Source organism: Ornithodoros turicata, unplaced genomic scaffold (assembly GCF_037126465.1).
Source record: "Ornithodoros turicata isolate Travis unplaced genomic scaffold, ASM3712646v1 ctg00000946.1, whole genome shotgun sequence".
NCBI classification, from domain to species: domain Eukaryota; kingdom Metazoa; phylum Arthropoda; class Arachnida; order Ixodida; family Argasidae; genus Ornithodoros; species Ornithodoros turicata.
The window spans coordinates 489,795-511,926 of NW_026999422.1; the positions used below are offsets into that span (position 1 = coordinate 489,795).

At 45.6% G+C, this 22,132-nt stretch overlaps 1 protein-coding gene and 1 long non-coding RNA gene across 2 annotated transcripts; both read right to left on the reverse strand.

Moving 5' to 3' along the window:
• Nucleotides 1-2,716: 2,716 nt before the first annotated feature.
• Nucleotides 2,717-3,635, reverse strand: LOC135375808 (uncharacterized). The gene is made up of 2 exons (XR_010417399.1): nt 3,073-3,635; nt 2,717-3,003 (listed from the first exon to the last, which is right to left on the reverse strand). It is a non-coding gene; the product is annotated as an uncharacterized LOC135375808 (long non-coding RNA).
• A 1,785-nt stretch (nt 3,636-5,420) lies between these two features.
• Nucleotides 5,421-22,111, reverse strand: LOC135375820 (endothelin-converting enzyme 1-like). The gene is made up of 2 exons (XM_064608467.1): nt 21,928-22,111; nt 5,421-7,749 (listed from the first exon to the last, which is right to left on the reverse strand). Exons 1-2 carry the CDS (start codon nt 21,994-21,996, stop codon nt 5,581-5,583), a joined length of 2,238 nt encoding a protein of 745 aa, XP_064464537.1. The 5' UTR covers nt 21,997-22,111; the 3' UTR covers nt 5,421-5,580.
• Between the last annotated feature and the right edge of the window lie 21 nt (nt 22,112-22,132).

Sequence of the window (22,132 nt, forward strand, 5' to 3'; positions counted from 1 at the left end):
ATGCATGGTTCAATGACAGCCACAAGGAGGTCAGTGGGAAGAACGCCCTATCCCCGCCACGTCATCAAGAAGTTCTAACTGACCCGTATTGTAACCCGTTTTGGGAGTTTTGTAGTTGAGGACCCTGCGGCATTCCACAATTTGGCAGCATGGAAGAAGGAACAAGTGCTGGTCGCGGGCGCATGCGAAGCTACACATTAGCCTTCAAATTGGAAGTACTAGAAAAACTTTCGGAACTTCGTGGAAACATCAGTGCCACGGCACGTTTCTTCTCGATTCCTCGCCCGTGCGTCCAGGACTGGATGAAGCAGCAAGAGAAGCTCAACGCGTGCAAGGCTGAGAAAGACGTCGCCATCCGAAAGAGAAGAAATGTGCCTTCCACTGAGGAGACTGCAAAGAAACGTGCGAAGTATCCTGCCATGGAGGAAGAACTTGTCGCATGGATAGCAGAGGAGCGCAAACAGGGTATGCCTGTGTCAGCATCTCGCATCAAGTTGCGAGCGGAGCAACTTTTGACAGAAACCTCTAGTGGAACGGATTTCAAGGCCAGCAACGGGTGGTTGGGGCGTTTTGTACACAGATACAGCATAGTGAACAGGACAGTCACCAGTGTGGGGCAAAAGGTGCCAGGAAATGCTGATTTGCTGTGCCAGTCCTTTTATAGCTACCACAATTCAGCTATCAGTGAGATAGAACTTCGGAATATCGGTAACATGGACGAAACGCCGATGTGGTTTGATTTGCCACACAGTAAGACTTACGACTTCAAGGGCGTCAAGCATGTCATATGCAAAACCACCGGGAAAGAGAAGTTAAGGTACACCGTTGTCCTGTCTGCCATGGCAGATGGCACAAAGTTGAAACCGATGATTATATTCAAGGGACTAAGAAATGTGCCAAAAGTTGATTTCCCTAAGGATGTCGTCGTTTCTGTGGCAATGAAGGGCAGTATGAGGGCTGAACTCATGAACTGCTACGAGCAGAAAGTGTGGGGTGTCCGACCAGGTGCCTTTTTCAGGCCCCGTTCATTGCTTGTAATGGACAGTGCGCCGTCGCACCTGAAAACCGTGACGAAATCAAGCTTCAAGCAACATTATAATACAGTTTTGTCCATTATTCCTGGCGGAATGACTCCTCTGCTGCAGCCTGCTGATGTTGTGTGGAATAGGATATTCAAGACAGCAATGAAAGAACTTTGGACGGCGTGGCTACGGGACGGCGAGGTTGAATACACAAGGGCCGGAAAGGGCCGTTCCGCTTCATACCTTACTGTCGCACTTTGGGTAAAAGAAGCATGGGGCCGCATTTCCGAAGACGTTATTGAACAGTCCTTTGTAAAGTGCGGACTTGTTGGTGGCATGGAAACCAACGTGCTGCACCATCGTCTGCGCAACACTTTGACATCAAGCTCTGCAGCGCTCGAAGACGACGGAGACCCGGCTGGCCTTACAGACGAGGACAGCTGCGATTCTGGTGACGACCAGATCTAAATGAGTGTAGCAGCTGTCGATATTGGTCATTCTATGTCCTGTAATAAATGTTTGGTGCTCGAATTGTCGTTGACCTCGCTTAATCCGGCATGCCGGGATAGACCAGGAGGGCGGATCGTAAAAGCTGGTCTACCTCGCAAAACCCGGGATGCCGGGAAATGCGAGTTAATACGGTAAAGCAATAGCAGAAGTAAAGCGTTATTAATATCACACATTCTTGTAATTCTTGTTTTTTTTTTATATTCGCTATATGGTCTTCTCTCACTTTAGTGCATTATTTCGCTTCTGAACACTCCGGCTACTTAGAAAAAGCCATAAGCCCGTCCACGGAACTACACCCGATATTTCTGACTGATAAGTTTATTAACGATGCCTCGACACAGCTGACGCGTAGGAGCACTACGTGACTTCACAGCACGAATCAAACCTAGACGCACATAAATTAGTATAACAAATTAGTACAACTGACAACTGCATCCGTGGTATCACACCGGATGATGCGCGTCAGGACAGAGGCACCCGAGAAGAAAACCACTATAACAGTTGTGTTTTCATTGCACTAGAACTTCACTGAAATAAATCTGAGGTAGTTACCGGATGGTGGATGTTCATCAAGGTGAAAAACCGGGCGTGTTGGTGTTGATCTTGCATGACGAACTAGCACTGGGACTGGGACAGAGGGAGGAGACGACAGGACAGGTGCTAGACGGCAAACAGTGGTAGCGTAACATAACATATAGTGGGATATACTATTGTCGTAAGTTCGCCGCAATGCACTCTCCTACACTCTTAAAAATGAACTTCGCCACATAGCACGCTCCAAGCCAACCATCGTCCCGAGTGACATCGACCTCTCACATGATTTGTGGAAAACGGGAGGCGTACGTCTTTTTGTGACAATTAACATTTCCGCATAAGTGTCACAAAAAGGCGTACGCCTCCCATTTGGCGCCGATAGGAGGCGCCTATCTAAACAGATTATCTTCTGCCAGATAGGCGCCTCCCCCCCCCCCTGTTTTGAACAAGTCAGGACACAGAATGATATCATTCGGTATCATGGTTGGCTAGGAGCGTGCTATGTGGGAACTTCAGTTTTACGTGAGGCCGAAAACGGCAAGCCCTATCACCACCACCACCACCACCACCACCAGTTTTAACAGTGTACGTGCACAAAATTCGATGTTTACATCAATCTCTCTAGGACATGCCAGTAAAGACGAGACGAGCTTTTCTACCACCACCACACACTATTTATTGACATATGACTGATTGCATTAGAAGTTGTGGCAAAGGAAATCGGACTCGCCCACGCTACAATACTGTTTGGGCGTCAGAACGCATCATCCCACGAAGACATACACATAACAAGTGCCTTCTGTCTGTGCCTGTTCATATATATCGCGCAGTGGATACGGTCTTCACCTACTTTCATGTTCATGGCGAAGATATAGACTGTAAAGCAGCGGCGAGTCGAAACAGTGTCAACACGCAGCTGTTACACACGAAATCCCTACTGCAACAGGTACAGGAATCACTCACTCTCATAATGACTACCTTAGTTTGTTTTTTTTGTTTTTTTTACCTGAAGTCCGATACAGCTCCACTGGGGGGTAGCGTTCCTCGCTGTTCATTACCAGCAGCGGCTGCTCATGGCATAGCAAAGTACTCGCCGAAGGGACACAGAAACCGTTGTCTATATACTTCAATGCTAACTGAGAGACATCTCCTCGAGTAGACAACAAGTACCACGTCGTTCCGCTGTGTCACGAGAAACGTGAATATCGACCAGTGAACTTATTGCAGCGCCTCCAGGCGGTAATTACACGCAGCACAGTCGGATGCACGCTCTAACTTTTATTGTGCTAGGAAACAAAGTCCGATTTTCTGTGCATTGAAATATCGTATACGAAAACATGTCCTTACGAAGTTTGAAGAATTTTAAGTTCTTTAGATATGAGCGCTCAAAAACGGCATTTTTTCACACGCCACGTGATGTAGACGCCTCCATGCGTGACAGCAACCTGGCCTAAATTTGAACGTCTAAATTTGATATCGGATTATAGAGCTCCACCTTTCTCGTTTCACGGACACGTACACAAGTACACTCTTAAAAATGAACTTCACCGCATAGCATGCTCCTAGCCAACCATCATCTCGAATGATATCGTTATCTGCCCTGATTTGTTGAAAACGGGAGGCGTACGCCTATTTTGTGACACTTATGCTGTTCATAATTGTTACAAAAAAGGTGTACGCCTTCCGTTTTCAACAAATCATGGCAGATAACGACATCATTCGAGATGATGGTTGGCTAGGAGCGTGCTATGCGGTGAAGTTCATTTCTAAGAGTGTATATGAGCGATTTTCGTCCTCGGCACCAACTGTGCGTATTGTTCGCTGTAAAACAAAATCCCCGCCTGAACTAAACCAGAGCACTGTTAGGTAACATAGCTGGCAGTGCAAGGAAAAAATTCAAAGCCGCTCGTTAAAAAAATATTAAACGTCAAAATCACTATGCCTGAAAGCGCGTCGGACCTGCCATATTCTTAAGGATTTTTTTTTCTCTCTCGGGAGCTACAGAAATCCATTCTCCATCCATGTTGATCTCCATGATGTTCCATCTCATGTGAGTTAGGCTACAAATATTTTTGCCAATCAAAAATCACCGATGATGTCCGGACCACCTTGCCCGAGTTGATACACTCTTAAAAAATGAACTTCACCGCACAGCACGCTGCTACACTGTTAAAACAGAACTTCACCACATAGCACGCTCCTAGCCAACCATCATTCCGAATAATATCATTTTGAGTCCTGATTTGTTCAAAACAGGGGGAAGGCGCCTATCGGGGACAAGACAATCTGTCCCAAATAGGCGCCTCCTCCCATTTTCAACAAATCAATACACAGAATATCATTCCGAATGATGGTTGGCTATGAGCGTGCTATGTGGTGAGGTTCTGTTTTAACAATGTAGCCAACCATCAACCCAAATGACACCGTTCTCTCCCGTGATTTATTAAAAACGGGAAGCGTGCACTCTTAAAAATGAACTTCACCTCACAGCACTCTCCTAGCCAACCATTATCTCGAATGATATAGTTATCTGCCCTGATTTGTTGAAAACGGGGGGCGTACGCCATTTCTGTGACACTTATGCTGTTCATAATTGTCACAGAAAAGGCGTACGTCCCGTGTTTTCAACAAATCAGGGCAGATAACGATATCATTCGAGATAATGGTTGGCTAGGAGCGTGCTATGCGGTGAAGTTCATTTTTAAGAGTGCACGCCTTTTTGTGACACTTATGCAGAAATGTTAATTGTCACAAAAAGGCGTACGCCCTCCGCTTTTCACAAATCGAGAGTGGTACAGCTATCACTCTGTAGTCTGTACAATGGTTGGCCTTCAGCGTGCTATGTGGTGTTTTGTTTTGTTTTAAGAGTGTAGGATATCACCCTTGGTTGGTGAATAGGGCCTCAACTAAGTACCAACTAAGCCACTCAAAAAGAAATCGCCGGTCGTACACACTTAGAAATGAACCTCACCGCATAGCACGCTTTTAGCCAACCATTATCTCGAATGATGTCGCAATGTGCCGCGGTTTGCTAGAAATGGTTGGCGTACGCCTTTTCTGTGACACTTATGCAGTTCGTAATTATCACAAAAATGGAGTACGCCTCCAGCTCTCCAGCAAATCAGGGCACGTAACGATATTCGAGATTATGGTTGGCTAGGAACGTGAAATGTGGTGAAGTTCATTTCTAAGAGTGTGGTACGTAGTCTGCTCGAGCCCACAATTCAGGAAATATATTTACTTCTCTGCCTTGGGCTGCAGTTAACTGAAGTAAATTCCAATGACTGTACCGATTCGACGTCGTTCTGCCGTGGAGGGTCGCATGTGGGCAAACCGAATCCGAAACTACAAGCATGCGTCATGTTATCCCATGTTTAATCACTGGTCACTTAATCAAAATCTGGTACATGTCGACCCGGTGAACCGCCAATACGTGTTAATAGACTACGTTGTAACGCCATGCCGATGAAAACACCACAATAGTGTACCAGAATTAACTCTACGCAATTAATGTCTACCAGAAGGGACACTTTTCGGGTGGATTCATGGGCGAGTCCTCCCGGCAAGCAAATGTTTTGCTGAAGTGCTCAGAGTTCATGAGAGGCACGTTGCATCTTTCATCCCATGAAGGAAGTCCCCGGGTTAGAACTGTGTAGTCATACTCGCACCAAATCAGACACTTGGCAATATAGAAGAGCTGATCCCTCGTGAAACCTTTCACGTTGCCCAGGTAAACACTGGACCTCTTTGCGGCCTTCTGGTACGCCTTTAGAAGACTGTTCATGCCGAGGGCATCTGCTTGATATTCCAATGGAGTCCTAGAATAACCTCTTGCTTTCGGAGCGTTCTCGATGTGTTTCACGTAACAAAGCTCCCACTTTTGGAACGTCTTATTGCTCTTTTTGGTGAACCACGGTGTTTTTGTCCCGTTGAGATCGTACTGACGGCCATATGTGTCGAATCCGTGCATTATCTCATGAATCACTGTAGATCCCAGCGCACCATAGTTTATTTCAGGAGGGGCCCCCAAGTTGAAGTTCGGCTTCAACATCATGGGAACAAGGAATGTAACATGGTTCAACAGAGGTCTATAGAACGCATTGCTGGTGTATGGACGACTGGTGTCGGTTTCCCATCCTACGTAGAACTCATGGAAACCATTCAATGCATGCTTCCAGCGCTTTTGGTTCCTGTATGCGCTAACGTTTAGGACGTCCCAGAGGTAAGGGCCGTTTAAGTCTGGAAGATTTTCGTAAAACTTGTTGAGTTTCTCTGATGTATTCAGTTTTGGGGCCAATCCCGTTCTAATCTCGAGCATCGATAACTTCTTCAAGGCCCCAGCGCGTGTTTCTTCGTCCAGCAACAATGTGGTTCTTAATGACTTCTCGACTTCACTGATGATTTCTTGGATCATTTCTATAACGCCTTTCATCCTCGTCCTTTCAAGTAAGTGGGAGACTACAGCAGAACCAGCCGCGTTCGGCATGTACTGGACAATGATTTCATCGCACGCCTTTTCTGGACCCACCGAAATTCGGTGGAGGAACAGCAAAGTATTCCAGGCGTAAAATAACATGATGTCATCTGCGGAAAGGCTCCTTCGCGCACCAAAAAAGCTGTGAAAATAAATAAAGCTATATGGTGACATATGTATGGTCAAGTTTTGTAACGCTCTAGATGTCGTGTACCGCTGGAGAGCTTCAGTCCACACTTTGGAAAGGGCCTCGTCTTCATTTTCTAATCCTATTCTCCACAATTCAAACACTCGGTCCTCCTCTTTCTGATCATATGGCGTCGGGAGAAGAAATATATTGTGGGTTGCCTCCGTGATGTTTTCCGCGATAGGAGGTAGCTTTGCGGAATACACAGAAGAAAGAGTATCATTGACGTAGTCTTCGTTTGTAACTAATGCTACGTTTGCGAACTCCAGCTCGAAATAATTTCTACCCTGCGAACCAAAGTAGTTCATGCAAAAAATAGGACAAATGTCAATCTCAAATATAAATTTGACCGTGATATCTATGGGGTCGAATGACAGGCTTCCTGCTAGATCCATATGGTGTTCGGCTAAGAAATCTCTGATGACTCTCGCGGATGTTTCGCTGTCATCATCCTCGCAGTGCTGGTAGAGCGCTGCGGCTTGCTGAAATGCAGTTTTTCCGTTTCTGGGGATTTTTTCCGTCCGTAGACTTTTTAGTATGGCTCTCGTCAGGTTTAGTTCACCCATAATTTCGGTAGCAGCAGGATCAATGTACATGCCGGTCTCTCTCAGCCGGTCAGCTTTTCCACAGACGAACGAGAAGAAGTTGCCACACGGGTCTTCGTCCGTGTCTAGCAGAGCCCCGATGTACTCGCGGATGAACCCACAATCATCGGTGTCGCAGACCTTTCCCGACTCTTTCAGGGGCGTGGTTCCTTCTGCCGGTTCCTGTCGAGTCGTCTCGGGTACGTCGTAGTCTGTGTAATCGTCAGTAACGTATTCAGAAGACCCCGGACGGAGTTTCGGAAGCGTGATGGACTTGCGAGTCGGCTCCATCCCAGCTTCCCCCGGCGTCGATTGTTCCGCGTTTCTCGTGAAAACCAGGATGAGTGCTGCCAGGGCCAAGGCCAGAACAATGACAATGCACAATACCACTACAATACCGGTTTTGCTGCAGTCAAGGTGGGAAGGTTCCGTTCGCTCCTGCGATTGAGAAAAGTCACCATTGTGAGGACTGTGCTTATCGATTAACTGCACGAACAATGAATTGCATGTACGCCTGCGTTCAAAACCTTCACAGTTTTCGAGTTGCTCTGCCCGCGGGGAACAACCTGTTTCCATAATAAAGTTATTTACGAAAGGAAAAAAATAACGGATAGATCGTCGGTGAGGAAACAGACGTGAGCGGGTGGAGACAAGTATCCGTACCGCAGGTTCGATACGGGCTTTGCACGAGGTAAAGTAAATATACAGAGTTCGAAAATCGACGGTTTTAGTATATCGTACGCTATCGCGTTGCGTGCGTAAGTGTTAGCGTTGGTGGTTCTGCGCACTGCACGAATCTGTCTTCCTGTTATGGGCATGCGCAGATCCACCAAAGCAGTCCCCTACGCACGCAAGCGCGAGAGCGTACGACATACCAAAAATCTCAAATTTCAAAGCTCCCAAACGCAGACTTGTGCCCGTTACTCGAAGAAAGTAATTGATTACCGTTACCGTTACTTCTGCGGGAAAAGTAATTAATTACCGTTACCCATTACTCGACTCCAAATGTAATTGAGTAACGAGTAAAAAAGTAACGCGTTACTCCAGTCGTTACTCTGCATTCACGCAAATTATAACAGTCTTTGGGTGCCTCAGAAAAAGTAAAAAATAAAAATAACAAACAGAGAAAGGTTCAACAGCGGAACAGCTGAGATAACAACAAAAACAAAAACGCCTAGGGTAAGGAGATCTGTACGTCTACTGTATTTATCGCAAGGGAAGACGTTGACCCGATTGCCTGGAACTTCCCCGTGACTCTATAAACCTCCAAATCTTCAGGTACCATCACACTGGTGTAAGAAGAGATTAGGGAGAGAGACCTTGAAATTCCAGAACGTCATTACAATGACCTCCGCTTGCTATAGTAGAACACAGCCCAACAAAGGCTGACGGCACCAGGGGCTTGACTTGGGGCAGATAAGCTAATATCTGCCGGAAAAGTAATCAATTACTGAGTAATCGATTACTCAGAAAGGTAAATGATTACTCGAAAAATTACTCAGAAAAGTAATTGATTACAAGTAACGCAATTACTAGTAACGCGTTACGCACAAGTCTGCCCAAACGTTATGAAGCCCTATGCACGAAGAACATGGAAAGCCTTTTCAGTACCCAACTTGGTAAGGCATCTTATTTTTCCTTATTATTGTGTCAAGTGAAGTTTTTCGGTGACGAATTGTACACGCAGAGAGAGCCCAATAACTACAGGGCTTTTTTTTCTCTCTCGTTTTCTCTACATTTTATTTTTATTTATTTATGATACCCTCAGGGCTTTGAGCATTACAGAGGGGAGGGGCGTATGTAACAATAAGTTCAAATATAAGAGGATGCATACAGAAGACACAAAACAATGAAAAATTAGACAAAAAAAAAGGAAAAAAATAATCACTATGTGGCGTTCAGATGATCACAAAGAGCATTCTTAAATAATGAAGGGGCAGTAATGGATGAAATAGAGCCTGGAAGGCTGTTCCACTCGAGTGAGGTTTTGGGCAGAAATGACTGAAAGTATACGTTAGTGGTGCAAAAGGGAATGCCAACCTTCTGTGCATTGTCCAGCCGTGAAGAGATATGTGACGGACAAGAAATTAAAGAGTGTCGGAGGATATCGTTATGATAAAAAATTTTGTGAAATAGACAAAGACGAGTAACATTGCGTCGTATTTTAACACGTATATTACATTTATTACATTATATTACACGTAACGTATATTAACATTGGGGTATTTTGTGACATCCCAGGAAACGTACGGCACACTATGGCCTCGTTTACACGAACAGTACAGGAGCCATCTGAGTTGACTATTACCCGTTCTAGTTCTACACGATCAGCCTCCGACGGCCTTCCAAGCGAACTGCCTTGAAAAACGCGCGTATAACTCCAGAAAGTGTATGTGAATCTGTCCGTGAAGCATTGGAGTCGACGTCTTTTTAGAAGTTGACAAATGCACTCGCTTACTGGCGCTGCCCTTATTTTACGACACAATTGATTTTGATTTTAACGGTTGTGGAAGGCTGGCCATGTAACAGGGATACATATCTGACAGAGTCGAACCCGTCCCAACGCTGTTTGCATGATTTGGCACCAACCACACACTGAAAATTTCACACCACTTTAGGTGTTGAAAGGGGCGCATTGCACAGTTTACACCCCACACACTTAACTGTCTAACCCCCATTTGAGTGTAAAGGGGAGTGTATCCTGCTGTTTACGCCCTTCTGCCTGCTTTTTACACCCCTCCGTGAGAAGGTCATCAGGCCCACGGGGTGTAAAAGACGGGTGAGCTATACACACGGCATTTTTGTGACTCTACACTCTTAAAAATGAACTTCACCGCATAGCACGCTCCTAACCAACCATCATCTCGAATGATATCATTATCTGCACTGATTTGTTGAAAACGGGAGGCGTACGCCTTTTTTGTGACACTTATGCTGTTCATAATTGTCACAAAAAAGGCGTACGCCTCCCGTTTTCAAGAAATCAGGGCAGATAACGATATCATTCGAGATTATGGTTGGCTAGGAGCGTGCTATGCGGTGAAGTTCATTTTTAAGAGTGTACACTCGTAGAAATGAACTTCACCACATAGCACGCTCCTAGCCAACCATCATCCCGAATGACAACGTTCTCGCCCCTGATTTGTTGAAAACGGGAGGAGGAGCCTATTTTGTGGCCATTATGCACGGCACAAAATAGGCTCCTCCTCCCGTTTTCAACAAATCTAGGGCGAGAACGTTGTCATTCGGGGTGACGGTTGGCTAGGAGCGTGCTATGTGGTGAAGTTCATTTTTAAGAGTGATAGCAGCGATAGGACTTATGCACCTTAGCTTCTGTTCGTTCTGTGCCGTGAGGATGGCCCATGCACACCACAGTGTTTTTATGTGTGGCACTGAACTATGTGCATGTTACTTAGAACTGCACAGAATTAAATGATATGCAAGCCATGATGCCAGCTGACTTGTTACCCAGGCCAACTATACCAAGTCCGGTATAGAGATATTTCATTTAGGGTCTCAGAGGTGAACATCGGCATGGCAGTAATGGACTGCCTTAATGTGTACACAACCATGCCGGAAACAATTGATGGAACTCTTTCGATGCAATGCGGCCTTTGAATGACATCGGAATGGCACAGCAAAAGCAGATTAAAAAGGGACAACATAGGGACCCCAGCGGGTATTCAGATGACGCCTGAATAACGTTCTCCTCCCGGCGTGCATACTCTATGTGCAAGGACACATCTGAAAATGGAATAGTTTTCGAGGGATTGAATTAAGTCGAACACCCGTACCACATCCGGTTTCGGTTTCTTGCCCACCGTGACGTCACGAACAGTGAGCGCAAGAACGACGAAGTTCCATTCCCATGCGCAGCATGAAACGCATCAAGGCAGGTCAAAAAGTTCCGGTGAATATATTTAGCGAAATGACAGAAAAATGACGTCACTACCGGTGTATGGTGCGGCCTATATTCAAGTCGCGCTCTCAGTCTTTAAATGGTGTAATAAATTTTCAACAGCAAATACAGAGGTGACATTTTGCACTCTGGTCAAGGCAGCGTTGAGAAATTGTATGGTAGCGTTAGTTGAGATTCGAATTGGGGGGGTCCGGTCTCTCCCTCTAAGGCTAAAAAGTCTGCTTTTGACAGCACTCGCAAGAACTCGCAATATACTCTAACAAGATACATCCCGCGTACATGATTAAAGAATAACGGGCTTTTGCGATGTCACCTCGTTGCCAAATAAAATGCAGTGACCTCGCAAGGGAATGGTACACATAGCAGAGTGCAAACCATGCGCTGACCACGTGTCTGTTTCCAATTTTCTCAACGATGAGCTGCTCATTGTGGGAGCCCTGAATTTTTATCTATTACTACTTATTGGGAGGTGAAGTTTACAACATACATGTGAAAATGGCTGTCACATTCAGCTGTGTCAGGGACCTGTGCAACCGCCAAAAACAATTGGTTCTACCACGTAAATATCACAGAGCTGTGCAAACACAGGATGGTCATCATCACTGACACATTGAACAAGCACACGACCCGAAGCGAGGAGGCTGCCGTCAATGGTAACGGAATTCAACACTGCAACATTTTCACAGACAATGGCATGATCAACGCATGTATAATCTGTCTAATTTCGAATTCATAGTTTTACAATTTGTAATGCTTTCTCCAAAAAATGCTGGAAAAAACCAAGCAAACTGTTGGCTGTTACTTTTCCCTGGATATTTCGTCCACAACCTGCAAGGAATTGTTGAACCATTGATTTAAAATTACAGACAAGGACACGCCATAGAGAGTGTGGCGGAGGAAAAATGGACCAGAGCACCCTAAGAGATCGATACACAGAAACCTCAGGCTATATATTTATGGTACCAGAGTTAAACTTTTGATGTGCACCTGTATGCGACTCAAGTACCACAAGTATAGCCTCAGGCTTCCGTTGATTAGTCATTGGGTCTACCACTTTCCTTAGGACACCCTGTCTAGTACGTTCCAGTGAGATCTTAAGCCAGTGGTCATTAATGGGACGAACCAGGTACGCCGTTCTTTATAACGATAACGATAAACGATGCTGTATTGCAACTTCCACATAAAGAATTCAATCAGGGGGAAGCCAAAAAGCAGCACGAAGCTGCTTGACAAGGGCACTACCCCTTTAGCATAATCGTCGCGCCGGCATGCAGCAAATGAACAAAACCATCTATGTAGTGCGATGGCAAAACACTACAATGCAAGTACAATACTGCACAATACAATATACACAATACCACACTGCGTATAATATAACAAGAAATTGAGCTGCTATTCCCAAATATCAAATTTAATAAACAACGATCTTAAGGAAGAAAAGGACCTTCTGGGTATGAAAACTGTGTAAACCGTACGGAGGGGTACAAGACAGGGACTGATGTTCGTAGTTAGCCCTAAACCTGGGTATTGTCCATTTGTCACAGTGGCAAGTACGGTGTGTGTGGCAAGTGTCGTAGCGCAAACAAGGATAACATATGATTATTATTTTGTCGTGTGGCAACTAGAAAAAAGTTGAACATATGATAGTTGTACATTATCTTGAAAGTGGTAAACAGAGACTGTGTGTGTGTTTATCGTAAGGTACACCGGCTATTATACGCACTGCCCGTTTCTGTAGGTTCTGTAGGGTCAGTAAAGTAGTTAGATGTCTCTCAGCGTTCCTGTGCACCAGACCAATAATGCAATGGCGCAAGACAGAAGAAATTAGTGAACTGTATACAAGTAATTTCACCCTCGAACGCAAGACATGACGCAGACGGTTCAAAAGTCCTATCGACCTTGATATTTTGACCTTTTCATGGGATATGTGGCACTCCCGGGATAGGTCTTCGGAAAAATATGCACCAAGCGTCTTAACGACCTTTACAATGGACCATTTCCATATTCGCGTCGCCCCTGGCGACGGAATGTCGAACGTCGTGTCTTCCCCCCCAATAATGGGGACGCGCTTTTCGGACTGGCACGTTGCGTGGGAAAGTAGCAAGGGAAGATTGGAAGAAGAATGCGGAAAGAGGGTGAAAGCGCATTGTACTCGTTACCAGACCTCAAACGTCCGCGTAACCTTGAAACCGATTATCTCCCCACAATGAACATGACAGTTTCCCACAGGTCGGTCCACAGCGATGTTTTCCACTCAAAGATGTCGGACTCAAGGGCTGGGCATGCGCATACGCGTTGTCGCAAATGGACCATTTCAAGATGATCATGGCCCATATACACATCAACTAAGTTATTTACTACTTTGTTTTTTTTTGGCTTTTATAGCACAGCTTTCGTTTTTTTTTTAGTATTTATAAGTAAATGGTTAATTTCCGCCCACTGACTTATTGCCTGAAGGGCGGTGTTTGCCATACGAGTTCTTGCCTCAACTGTGGCGCCAGCGAAAAATATGGCAGCATCATGTGCATCAATAAAAATCGTAGCATCGGATGCCACGCTAACAATGGCGTTAATGTACAGGTTAAACAACAAGGGCCCTAGGATGCTGCCCTGCGGAGCACCGGTCAGGATTTTCAGTTTATCGGAGCAATATCCCTCTATTGAGACATATTGCTCACGTGAAGTTAAATACGAACAAAGAAGCAAAAGTGCATTGCGACGAATTCCGTACTCTTCCAGTTTGTTTAGTAATACTGAGTGGTCAAGAAGGTCAAATGCCTTTGTGAGGTCAATGTAGACTGCTAAGGTGAATTGCCTATTTTGGATGTTGCGAATGACAACGCATTTTGACATAAAAGCGCGGTCTCAGTTGACCCCGACTTACGAATCGCAAACTGACGGTCAGTAATGACATCATATTTCTCAAAGAAAGCCGACAACCTCTTGTGAATAATATGTTCAAACATGTTACGAAAATATTGGCAATAAAGATATTGGCCTGTAATAGGCCAAATACATTGGGATCTCCACCTTTACCTAATACTAGTATCACCTTAGCCACTTTCATCATAGAAGGAAAAACCCCGGTTGTAAAAGACAAGTTGAAAATGTGTGTCAAAAAAGGAGCTAATAAGTCAATAACAAGTTTAATTTGTTTGACTTGTAAATCCTCACAGTCATGAGCCGTACTGTTTTTTTAATTGGAGGAACGACGGACGGACAGACTTCTGCAGTAGTTGGAAAAAGAAAAATTGAGTCCGTAATTCTTTTATGAATATGCATGCAGGCATCTGTGGTATTACATACCGGCCTATTTCTGAGTCCAACAACTACTAAGTACTGGTTAAAACGACTACAGAGAGATGTACCACTTTCATATTTATATGTAGATGTATCTTTCAGAGTGCCCATCGTGTAATGTAATCACACATTGTGATGTAAATTAATTGCCAATGATCAAGGAGACAATGTAAAAAAGCATAGAACCTTGCATTGGGAAAACTGAAATGACAATTGTCCAGTTTGCCATTCAGTTGAGTTGACCATTGTGCGCTGCCGGTTGCAGTGTCATAATGTGTGCGTGTCTATGCATTCCATTCGTTTTACATAATCATAGAACCGTTGATACTTTTTCAACATTTCAAGCCTCTCAACAATAGATTTGCTTCAGCAAATATGCTCTTTAAAAGCACAAAAATCCCTTTTGGTAAAATGTCACACTGGGAATCTTGGTACTGCATCCCACTAGAAGCGCTAAAATGACAGCAAGACGACGAAACTTCAGAGATAGCCCTATCTGTGTGTTTTCGTCTTCTTGTTGTCATTTTAGCACTTCTAGTGGGGTGCATTTTTGGTACTCTTTTGTGATTTCTCGTCTGGAGTCCCAAGTTTGGGTACTTGTGTACTTGATGGAAAAGTACTCGGGAAAAAAAGTACTTCGAGTACAGTACACAGTACACGATTTAAAATGTACTTAAAGTAAAGTACAAGTACAGAGAAATATACTTAAAGTACTACTTGAGTACTTGGTTGGGTAGAAATCCAGCGAACCGGTAGAGATGTAGGAAGGGAGTTGCCTCAGGACAGAAGCCACCGATATTTCGAACAGAGACTGTTCTTCTTCTGGGCACCGTCCTCATCACTGGCATGGTATTTAAAGGGTTAGGTGTGACGTGTTTAAAGGTCCATGCGAATTGTGGGTCAACAGCCCGGAGGGAAGAAAGGTCCGTACGGGTTTTTACGGCGGGAGTGAATGGCTGCTTTGTTAGAGTATGGAGGGGATTATGTGAACGTAGTGATCTACACTCTTAAAAATGAACTTCACCACATAGCACGCTCCTAGCCAACCATCATCCCGAGTGACATCGTTCTCTCACATGATTTGTTGAAAACGGGAGGCGTCCGCCTTTTTGTGACAATTAACATTTCTGCATAAGTGTCACAGAAAGGCGTACGCCTCCCGTTTTCAACAAATCAGGGGAGAGAACGATGTCACTCGGGATGGTGGTTGGCTAGGGGCGTGCTATGTGGTGAAGTTCATTTTTAAGAGTGTAGGCTACAGACCGGTTGCAGAAAAATGGAAGGTTCACGAACACGTGGACGAAACGGGACAACAGGCAAGAATTCGCAAGCATAGCGAAAGATAAGGAGGTTAGTGGTTACGTGGGGAAAATTCGAGAACGAGCTAATTTTTTTTAAATTTTTTTATTAATATATATTTGTAATACAAAGTTGTGGCATGCAATAAAGAGAGCAGAAAGCAGTGGCCATGCAGAACATAACAGATGAAAATGGAGGTAGATGGGAAAAGCATATTTTATTTGTGAAGTGTTTCTAGGGTGCCTTGTGATTTGTTGATACCGGACGGGTGAAGAGCGTTGAACTTGTATATGAGATAAGACTCCCTATCACGTCTGTCACGTGTGGATCTAAGCCCGGTTTCTAGAATATATAGTTTAATGTTGTCAAAATTGTGACCAGGAACGTTAAAGTATTCGGCGACTGCTTTGGGGAGTTTGTTGGACGTGTCGGTTCTGTGTCCGGTAAGGCGGTTGTTCATTTGTTGGCCGGTTTCACCAATGTATTGCATAGAGCAGTCGCCGCATTCAATGCAGTATATAACATTGGAGCTTGTGCATGTGAATGCGTGGTTAACGGGGTGGGTGTAATTGCTCGCAGTGCTTTTGATGGAGTTAGCGTGTTGAATGTGCTTGCATGTTTTGCAGCGCGGGAGGTTGCAGGGTCGTGTTCCCGTGTACGGGGCGCTCGTTTTGCTGATTTTGGCATTGACCAAGGAGTCTGCCAGGTTTCTTGCGCGTCGGTATGTCACCTGTATGGGATTTGTGAATATGTTGTTAAGTCGGTCACTGCTTTGGAGGAGGGGCTCGTGCTTCTGTAGAATGGCTTTGATGTTTGGAAGTGCGTTGGAATATCTTGTGATGAAGCTTATTTGGCACGCGTCGGGATTTTTTCGGTTTTCCAGAACCTCGTTTCGATCGAGTGTGAGTGCCTTGCGACGGAATTCGGTTAGGAGGGAGTCTGGATAGTCCCTTTGGGCAAGTGTACTGCAGAGTTCGTCAAGCTGCTCAGCGTAATCTGTGTCGTTTGAACAAATTCTGCGTAGTCTTACACTCTGCCCATTAGGAATTCCAACCTTACAGTGACGCGGGTGGTGACTCTTGAAGTGAAGGTATTGTTGTTTGTCAGTTGGCTTTTTGTACAGGGTTGTGACGAGGTTGCCGTTGTCTAGTGATATCGTGGTGTCGAGGAAGTTAATTAAGTGAGTTGACTGTTGTGATGTGAACTTTATGTTGCTATGCGCGGTGTTCAGTAGATCTACGAACTTTTGAAATTCATGTTCCCCGTGTTCCCATATTATCAGTATATCATCGATGTATCGAAGGTACACCGTGGGTTTTAATGAGAGGGCGCTGAGAACTTTGTTTCCTAGGAACCCCATGAAGATATTTGCGTATGTGGGTGCAACTGGTGTGCCCATACTTGTACCGTGTACTTGTAGGTAGTATTCACCATTGAACTCGAAGTAGTTCAGTTTAAGAACCAAGTCCATTAGAGCGAGTATGGTTTCCGTGTCTTTTCTGGTGTTTGTAGTAGAAAGGGTATTGCAGAGGGCTGTGATTCCGTCGTTGTGTGGGATGTTAGTATACAGTGATGTCACATCCAGCGTGGCTAGTATTGTGTCCCTACCAAATGTACGAGTGTTGTTTATATCTCTGATTATTCTGAGGAGGTGGGGTGTGTCTTGTACATGCGATGGCAGTGTTGTCGGAATATGGTTTAAATAGTGGTCCAGGAATTTCGAGAGTCTTTCTGTTGGTGTGTTGTTATTAGATACAATTGGCCTGCCGGGGATGTCAGCCGTATAGAGCTCGTTGGCGTGTACCTTGTGGATTTGGGGCAGTAAATAGAAACGACCTGCGTCTGTGTTTGATGGGGTGAGATATCTGAGGTCATCACGTGTGATGAGCTTTCGTTCGTGGAGGTCCTGTATGGTATGGGTTATTAGCGCCGTGTACTCCTTTGTTGGGTCATGGTCCAGTTTGAGGTAGTGTTGCGTACTGTTGAGTTGCCTATGTGCTTCAGAGATATATTTATCTGTGGGCCAGATGACGATACTCCCACCCTTATCTGCGGGCTTGATAATGATATCATCTCTGTCAGCTAGCGCATTGATGATGTCACGTTGTGTTTTAGTGAGGTTGTGACCACGCGAGCTTTGGGAAATACCGCGAAGGATGTCGTTACTTACTTGTTTAATGTACAGGTCTAGTGCGGGTTCTCGGCCGTGATTTGGTGTCCAGGTTGATGGTAGTCGGAGGTCGTTGTTGTTTTCTTGTGTTGTATGAGCGAAGAATTCTCTAAGGCGTAGCCGTCTTGCAAAGTCTGATATGTCTTTGTGGATTTCGTATTCGTTAACAGAATTGAGTGTAGGGCAGAATGTTAACCCCCTAGAGAGGACTTGTAGTTCGTCGCTGGTTAGTGAGCGTGATATATCTATTACGGTGCTTGCGTAAGCGTTTTCTCGGGGTGGCTCAGCGATGTTGCGGAGAGTTGTGGTTGTGGTGCTGGAAATGATTTGTTCGGCTGCTGCGTGTGTCGTGTTAGTTGCCTGTTGTCCCGTTTCGTCCACGTGTTCGTGAACCTTCCATTTTTCTGCAACCGGTCTGTAGCCTAGATCACTACGTTCACATAATCCCCTCCACACTCTAACAAAGCAGCCATTCACTCCCGCCGTAAAAACCCGTACGGACCTTTCTTCCCTCCGGGCTGTTGACCCACAATTCGCATGAACCTTTAAACACGTCACACCTAACCCTTTAAATACCATGCCAATGATGAGGACGGTGCCCAGAAGAAGAACAGTCTCTGTTCGAAATATCGGCGGCTTCTGTCCTGAGGCAACTCCCTTCCTACTTGAGTACTTGGTACTTCAAGTACTGCCCATCACTGGTTGCCGCTACTGTGGGAGACGACACGCGTCGCCGTTTTGCGACCCTTCGCAGTCATCCGAGAGCGCCTCAACAGAACCCAGTTCGATTGGTACGACCAACATGATGGCAACCCACAGCCACAGTGTGCAGGCTCAACACGACGCCAGCGTATTGCTGCAGACATTCCGTGCTTGGGCAACCTCCGACGAAAACACAGCTTATATTCGAGGCATCATCGACGGAGGGGGCCAGCCCATCAGAGATCGGGATAAGTCTCCTGATTGGCTGCGTTCAGACGTGGAAACTCCTAACCGGAGAACTGAAGCGATGTGACCGAAATGAGAAGTGGGTGGCTATTTCCACGGTCTTTGGATGGACCTTCCAAGGCACAACGACCCTGGAACGTCGCTTCTCTAAGGAGACCACGACAGCCGTGTGCGTACTCCGCGTTGGAGGAGCTCAACATCAAGAGCCGGACGTTCTTAAACGGTTCCGGGAATTGGACAGCATCGGCATAACAGATACGGATATTTCAAACGTAGTACACAACGCATCGATCCTGGAAGACTTTCAACGACAGCTAACTATGAAAGATGGCCGATAAGAGGTAACACTTCCATGGAAGGCTGGTACAATTCAAATGGCAGACTACTTAGAGTTGGCAAAATCCCTATTGCGAGGTCTGGTAAGACGGCTGCCGACGAGGCCATTCCAAGCTATATAGAGAACGGCCACGCAGAGAGAGTGGTTTGTGGACTCACCGGAATCTCGATACTCGTACTACATGCCTCATCGAGCCGTAATCCGCAATGGAACCACCTCGACCAGAGTACGGGTAGTCTTCGACGCCCCCTCGCACGGTCCAGGTGCTACGTCTTTGAACGACCACTTCAAAAAAGGCCCCAAATTGAACCCTGACTTGGTTCCGATTTTGCGGCGATTCCGTATGCACACGATCGCTGTTACTGCAGCTTCACAGTATTTCCCTGGAGCGATGCTTGCTACCTGGTGAAGAAAGCGACTATTCCACAGAACTTCATATTCTCACCGATGCAAGTCCGCAAGCTTATAGACCCTGTGCTTTCTTCGTTAAAGTGGGGCTAGTGTTTGCGAAAAGTCGTGTAGCGCCCATCAAGAAACTTACGCTCCTACGGCTGGAGCTGATGGTTGCTGTGATACGAGTGTGTGTCGCCAAACTATAGTGTGCGACTCCTTACCAAAGATAACGGATGTGGCCACATATTGGACAGACTCTAGCATTGTACTTGGATAAAGGGAAATGCCAGCAAATGGAAACCCTTCGTCAAGAACCGTGTGATGAAAATACAAGGAAAAAGCGATCCATCACATTGGCGACACTGTCCGGGAGTATCCAACCTAGCGGACGCCTAGACAAGAGGTCTTGCCGTTTCTGCCATGGCTGAGTCACGGCTGCGGTTCCAGGGACCAAGCTGGCTAGCTGAGGTACAGTCACTATGGCCGCCAGCGGGTACCCGCACGGTAATAACGGACCTACAAGTACTCGAAGAAGAGAAGGCGGCAAAAGCCGTCGTAGTAGTCTACACAGCCACGACGAAACCCCCATTGTTCGAGCTGAACAAGTATAGTAAGTGCACACGAGCTTTACGAGTTACCGCCTGGATCAGCTCAAGCCGTTTCTGGATGAAACGGGTTCGGAGCCTTTTGAAAGGAGCGATCTAACGTTTCACGGACCTGCCGCCGTAATCTGGACGGGAGGTCCAACGTCTGTATGACACTTCCCACAGGTCAACAGGTCCCCGCCAGCCCTGCCAAACGACAACGGACAGGGAGCCCTTCCTGTGGTGATCCCGACAATCCACAGGCCGTGAATGTTCCCGATAACACCATGGAAACTTCGGTATCGGCAGCTCCTCAGCAGACAGATGAGATGAACGATGGCAACCTTGCCACTTCTTCTCATGACCCGTTTCATGACCCGGCAGGCAGCGAACAAGTGCCCGTTCGTGGAACCCAGCCCTCTCCTTCCGATCTGTTTCCGTTTCAGTCTGTCTACCAATGTCATGACGACGTTTCTCTGGTAGAGGTCTATTCTAACGCTTTGCATCTTATTCCCTGTGGGCGCACTATGGTTCAGCATCATTTCAATGGCAGCGGTACTTACTTCCTGAATAAAATATTGTCATTGATTGAATATCACGTTTTATGACAAAGAATGCCATGAAGGAACCGGAGAGAAAGCAAGAAAATATGTGGACGTGAGTGAAAAGATAATTAAAAGTAACTTGGTGTGGAAAAGGACATAGATCGGTTACTTCTGCCTGGACCTGCAAAGAAGGCGCGACTTTCTGCGATCCTTTTTCTTGTCAGCGGCGTGTCCCAGGTTTATTCTATCAGTGCAACCCCATCCTATTTCTTTATTCATTCGCTTAGATATATGCAAAACATGGGCTGTCTTGGTTATCCGGTGTCTCACTCAAAAATTAATGCATCGGATGGCATCCACGGGGCAAGACGCGACAACTTAATGTAATTTAGAAGCTGACCACTCAACAATTAGGTGTTCTAATGCTTGTTTCTAGAGATTCAATTTTTTTTTGCATATTATTGAGGATTTTTCAGCAAATTTCCTTGTGTCCTAGGATGTTTCCAGCAAAGCAGAAGCGCACTCAAAAGCGAGCGACTGGCGGTGCCTTGTTTGCAAGTTACGGTGGTGAGAAATAAAATAGGGTTCTGCATGGTTTTAATGCACGCCATGTAGGGGGTGGGCTCAAGAGAGCTGTGCAAGTGCTCAAATTGCAAAACCTAATTTGTAGTTCACTACCACGGCGTGTCTCGTCTTGAGACAATCTGCATTTCTGAATTTCTTATTCTGTATTTTAGTACCGATTACATCCGTTCTGATTTACAAATCAGAAGCTCTACACCTCTGATAATGTGGGTTGTTCTTTCGAAAAACACGAAAAATAAAAATTCCATATTCAATTGCAAATTTTTGTCTCATCTTGCCCTATACCTTACTCTATCTCGTCCACCCAACTACACATTCACCTATTGTGCTCTTCAGTCGATAGATTCGAATTGATAGCCTTTCAAATGTGAATATAGAATGGCTAACTTGGATGAAATATTGTGGTTGGTTTGCTTGATCCACATTCAATTGATACAGGCAGATTCGTACCGCAAGGCTACGTATACTGCTTCTAAGCGTCAGCTACGCCGCAGTATCCTTATTGAACTTACCAGTCACAAACATCTTCGACTTACTTTTGTGGACGTGTCACTGGCGGTCACTGTTGGTTCCTGGAAGACATCAAACGCTCCGGAATCCACCATTCCTTTAGACCGCCTTCGTCGTCTGCCCCGTGTAGGCACGCTTCTTCTTCTTCTTCTTCTTCGTCCCACGCTTGTCTCGTGGACGCTCCTTCTTCTTCGTCCCAAGGAGAATGGCCATTATAGCCACAAGGGAGAT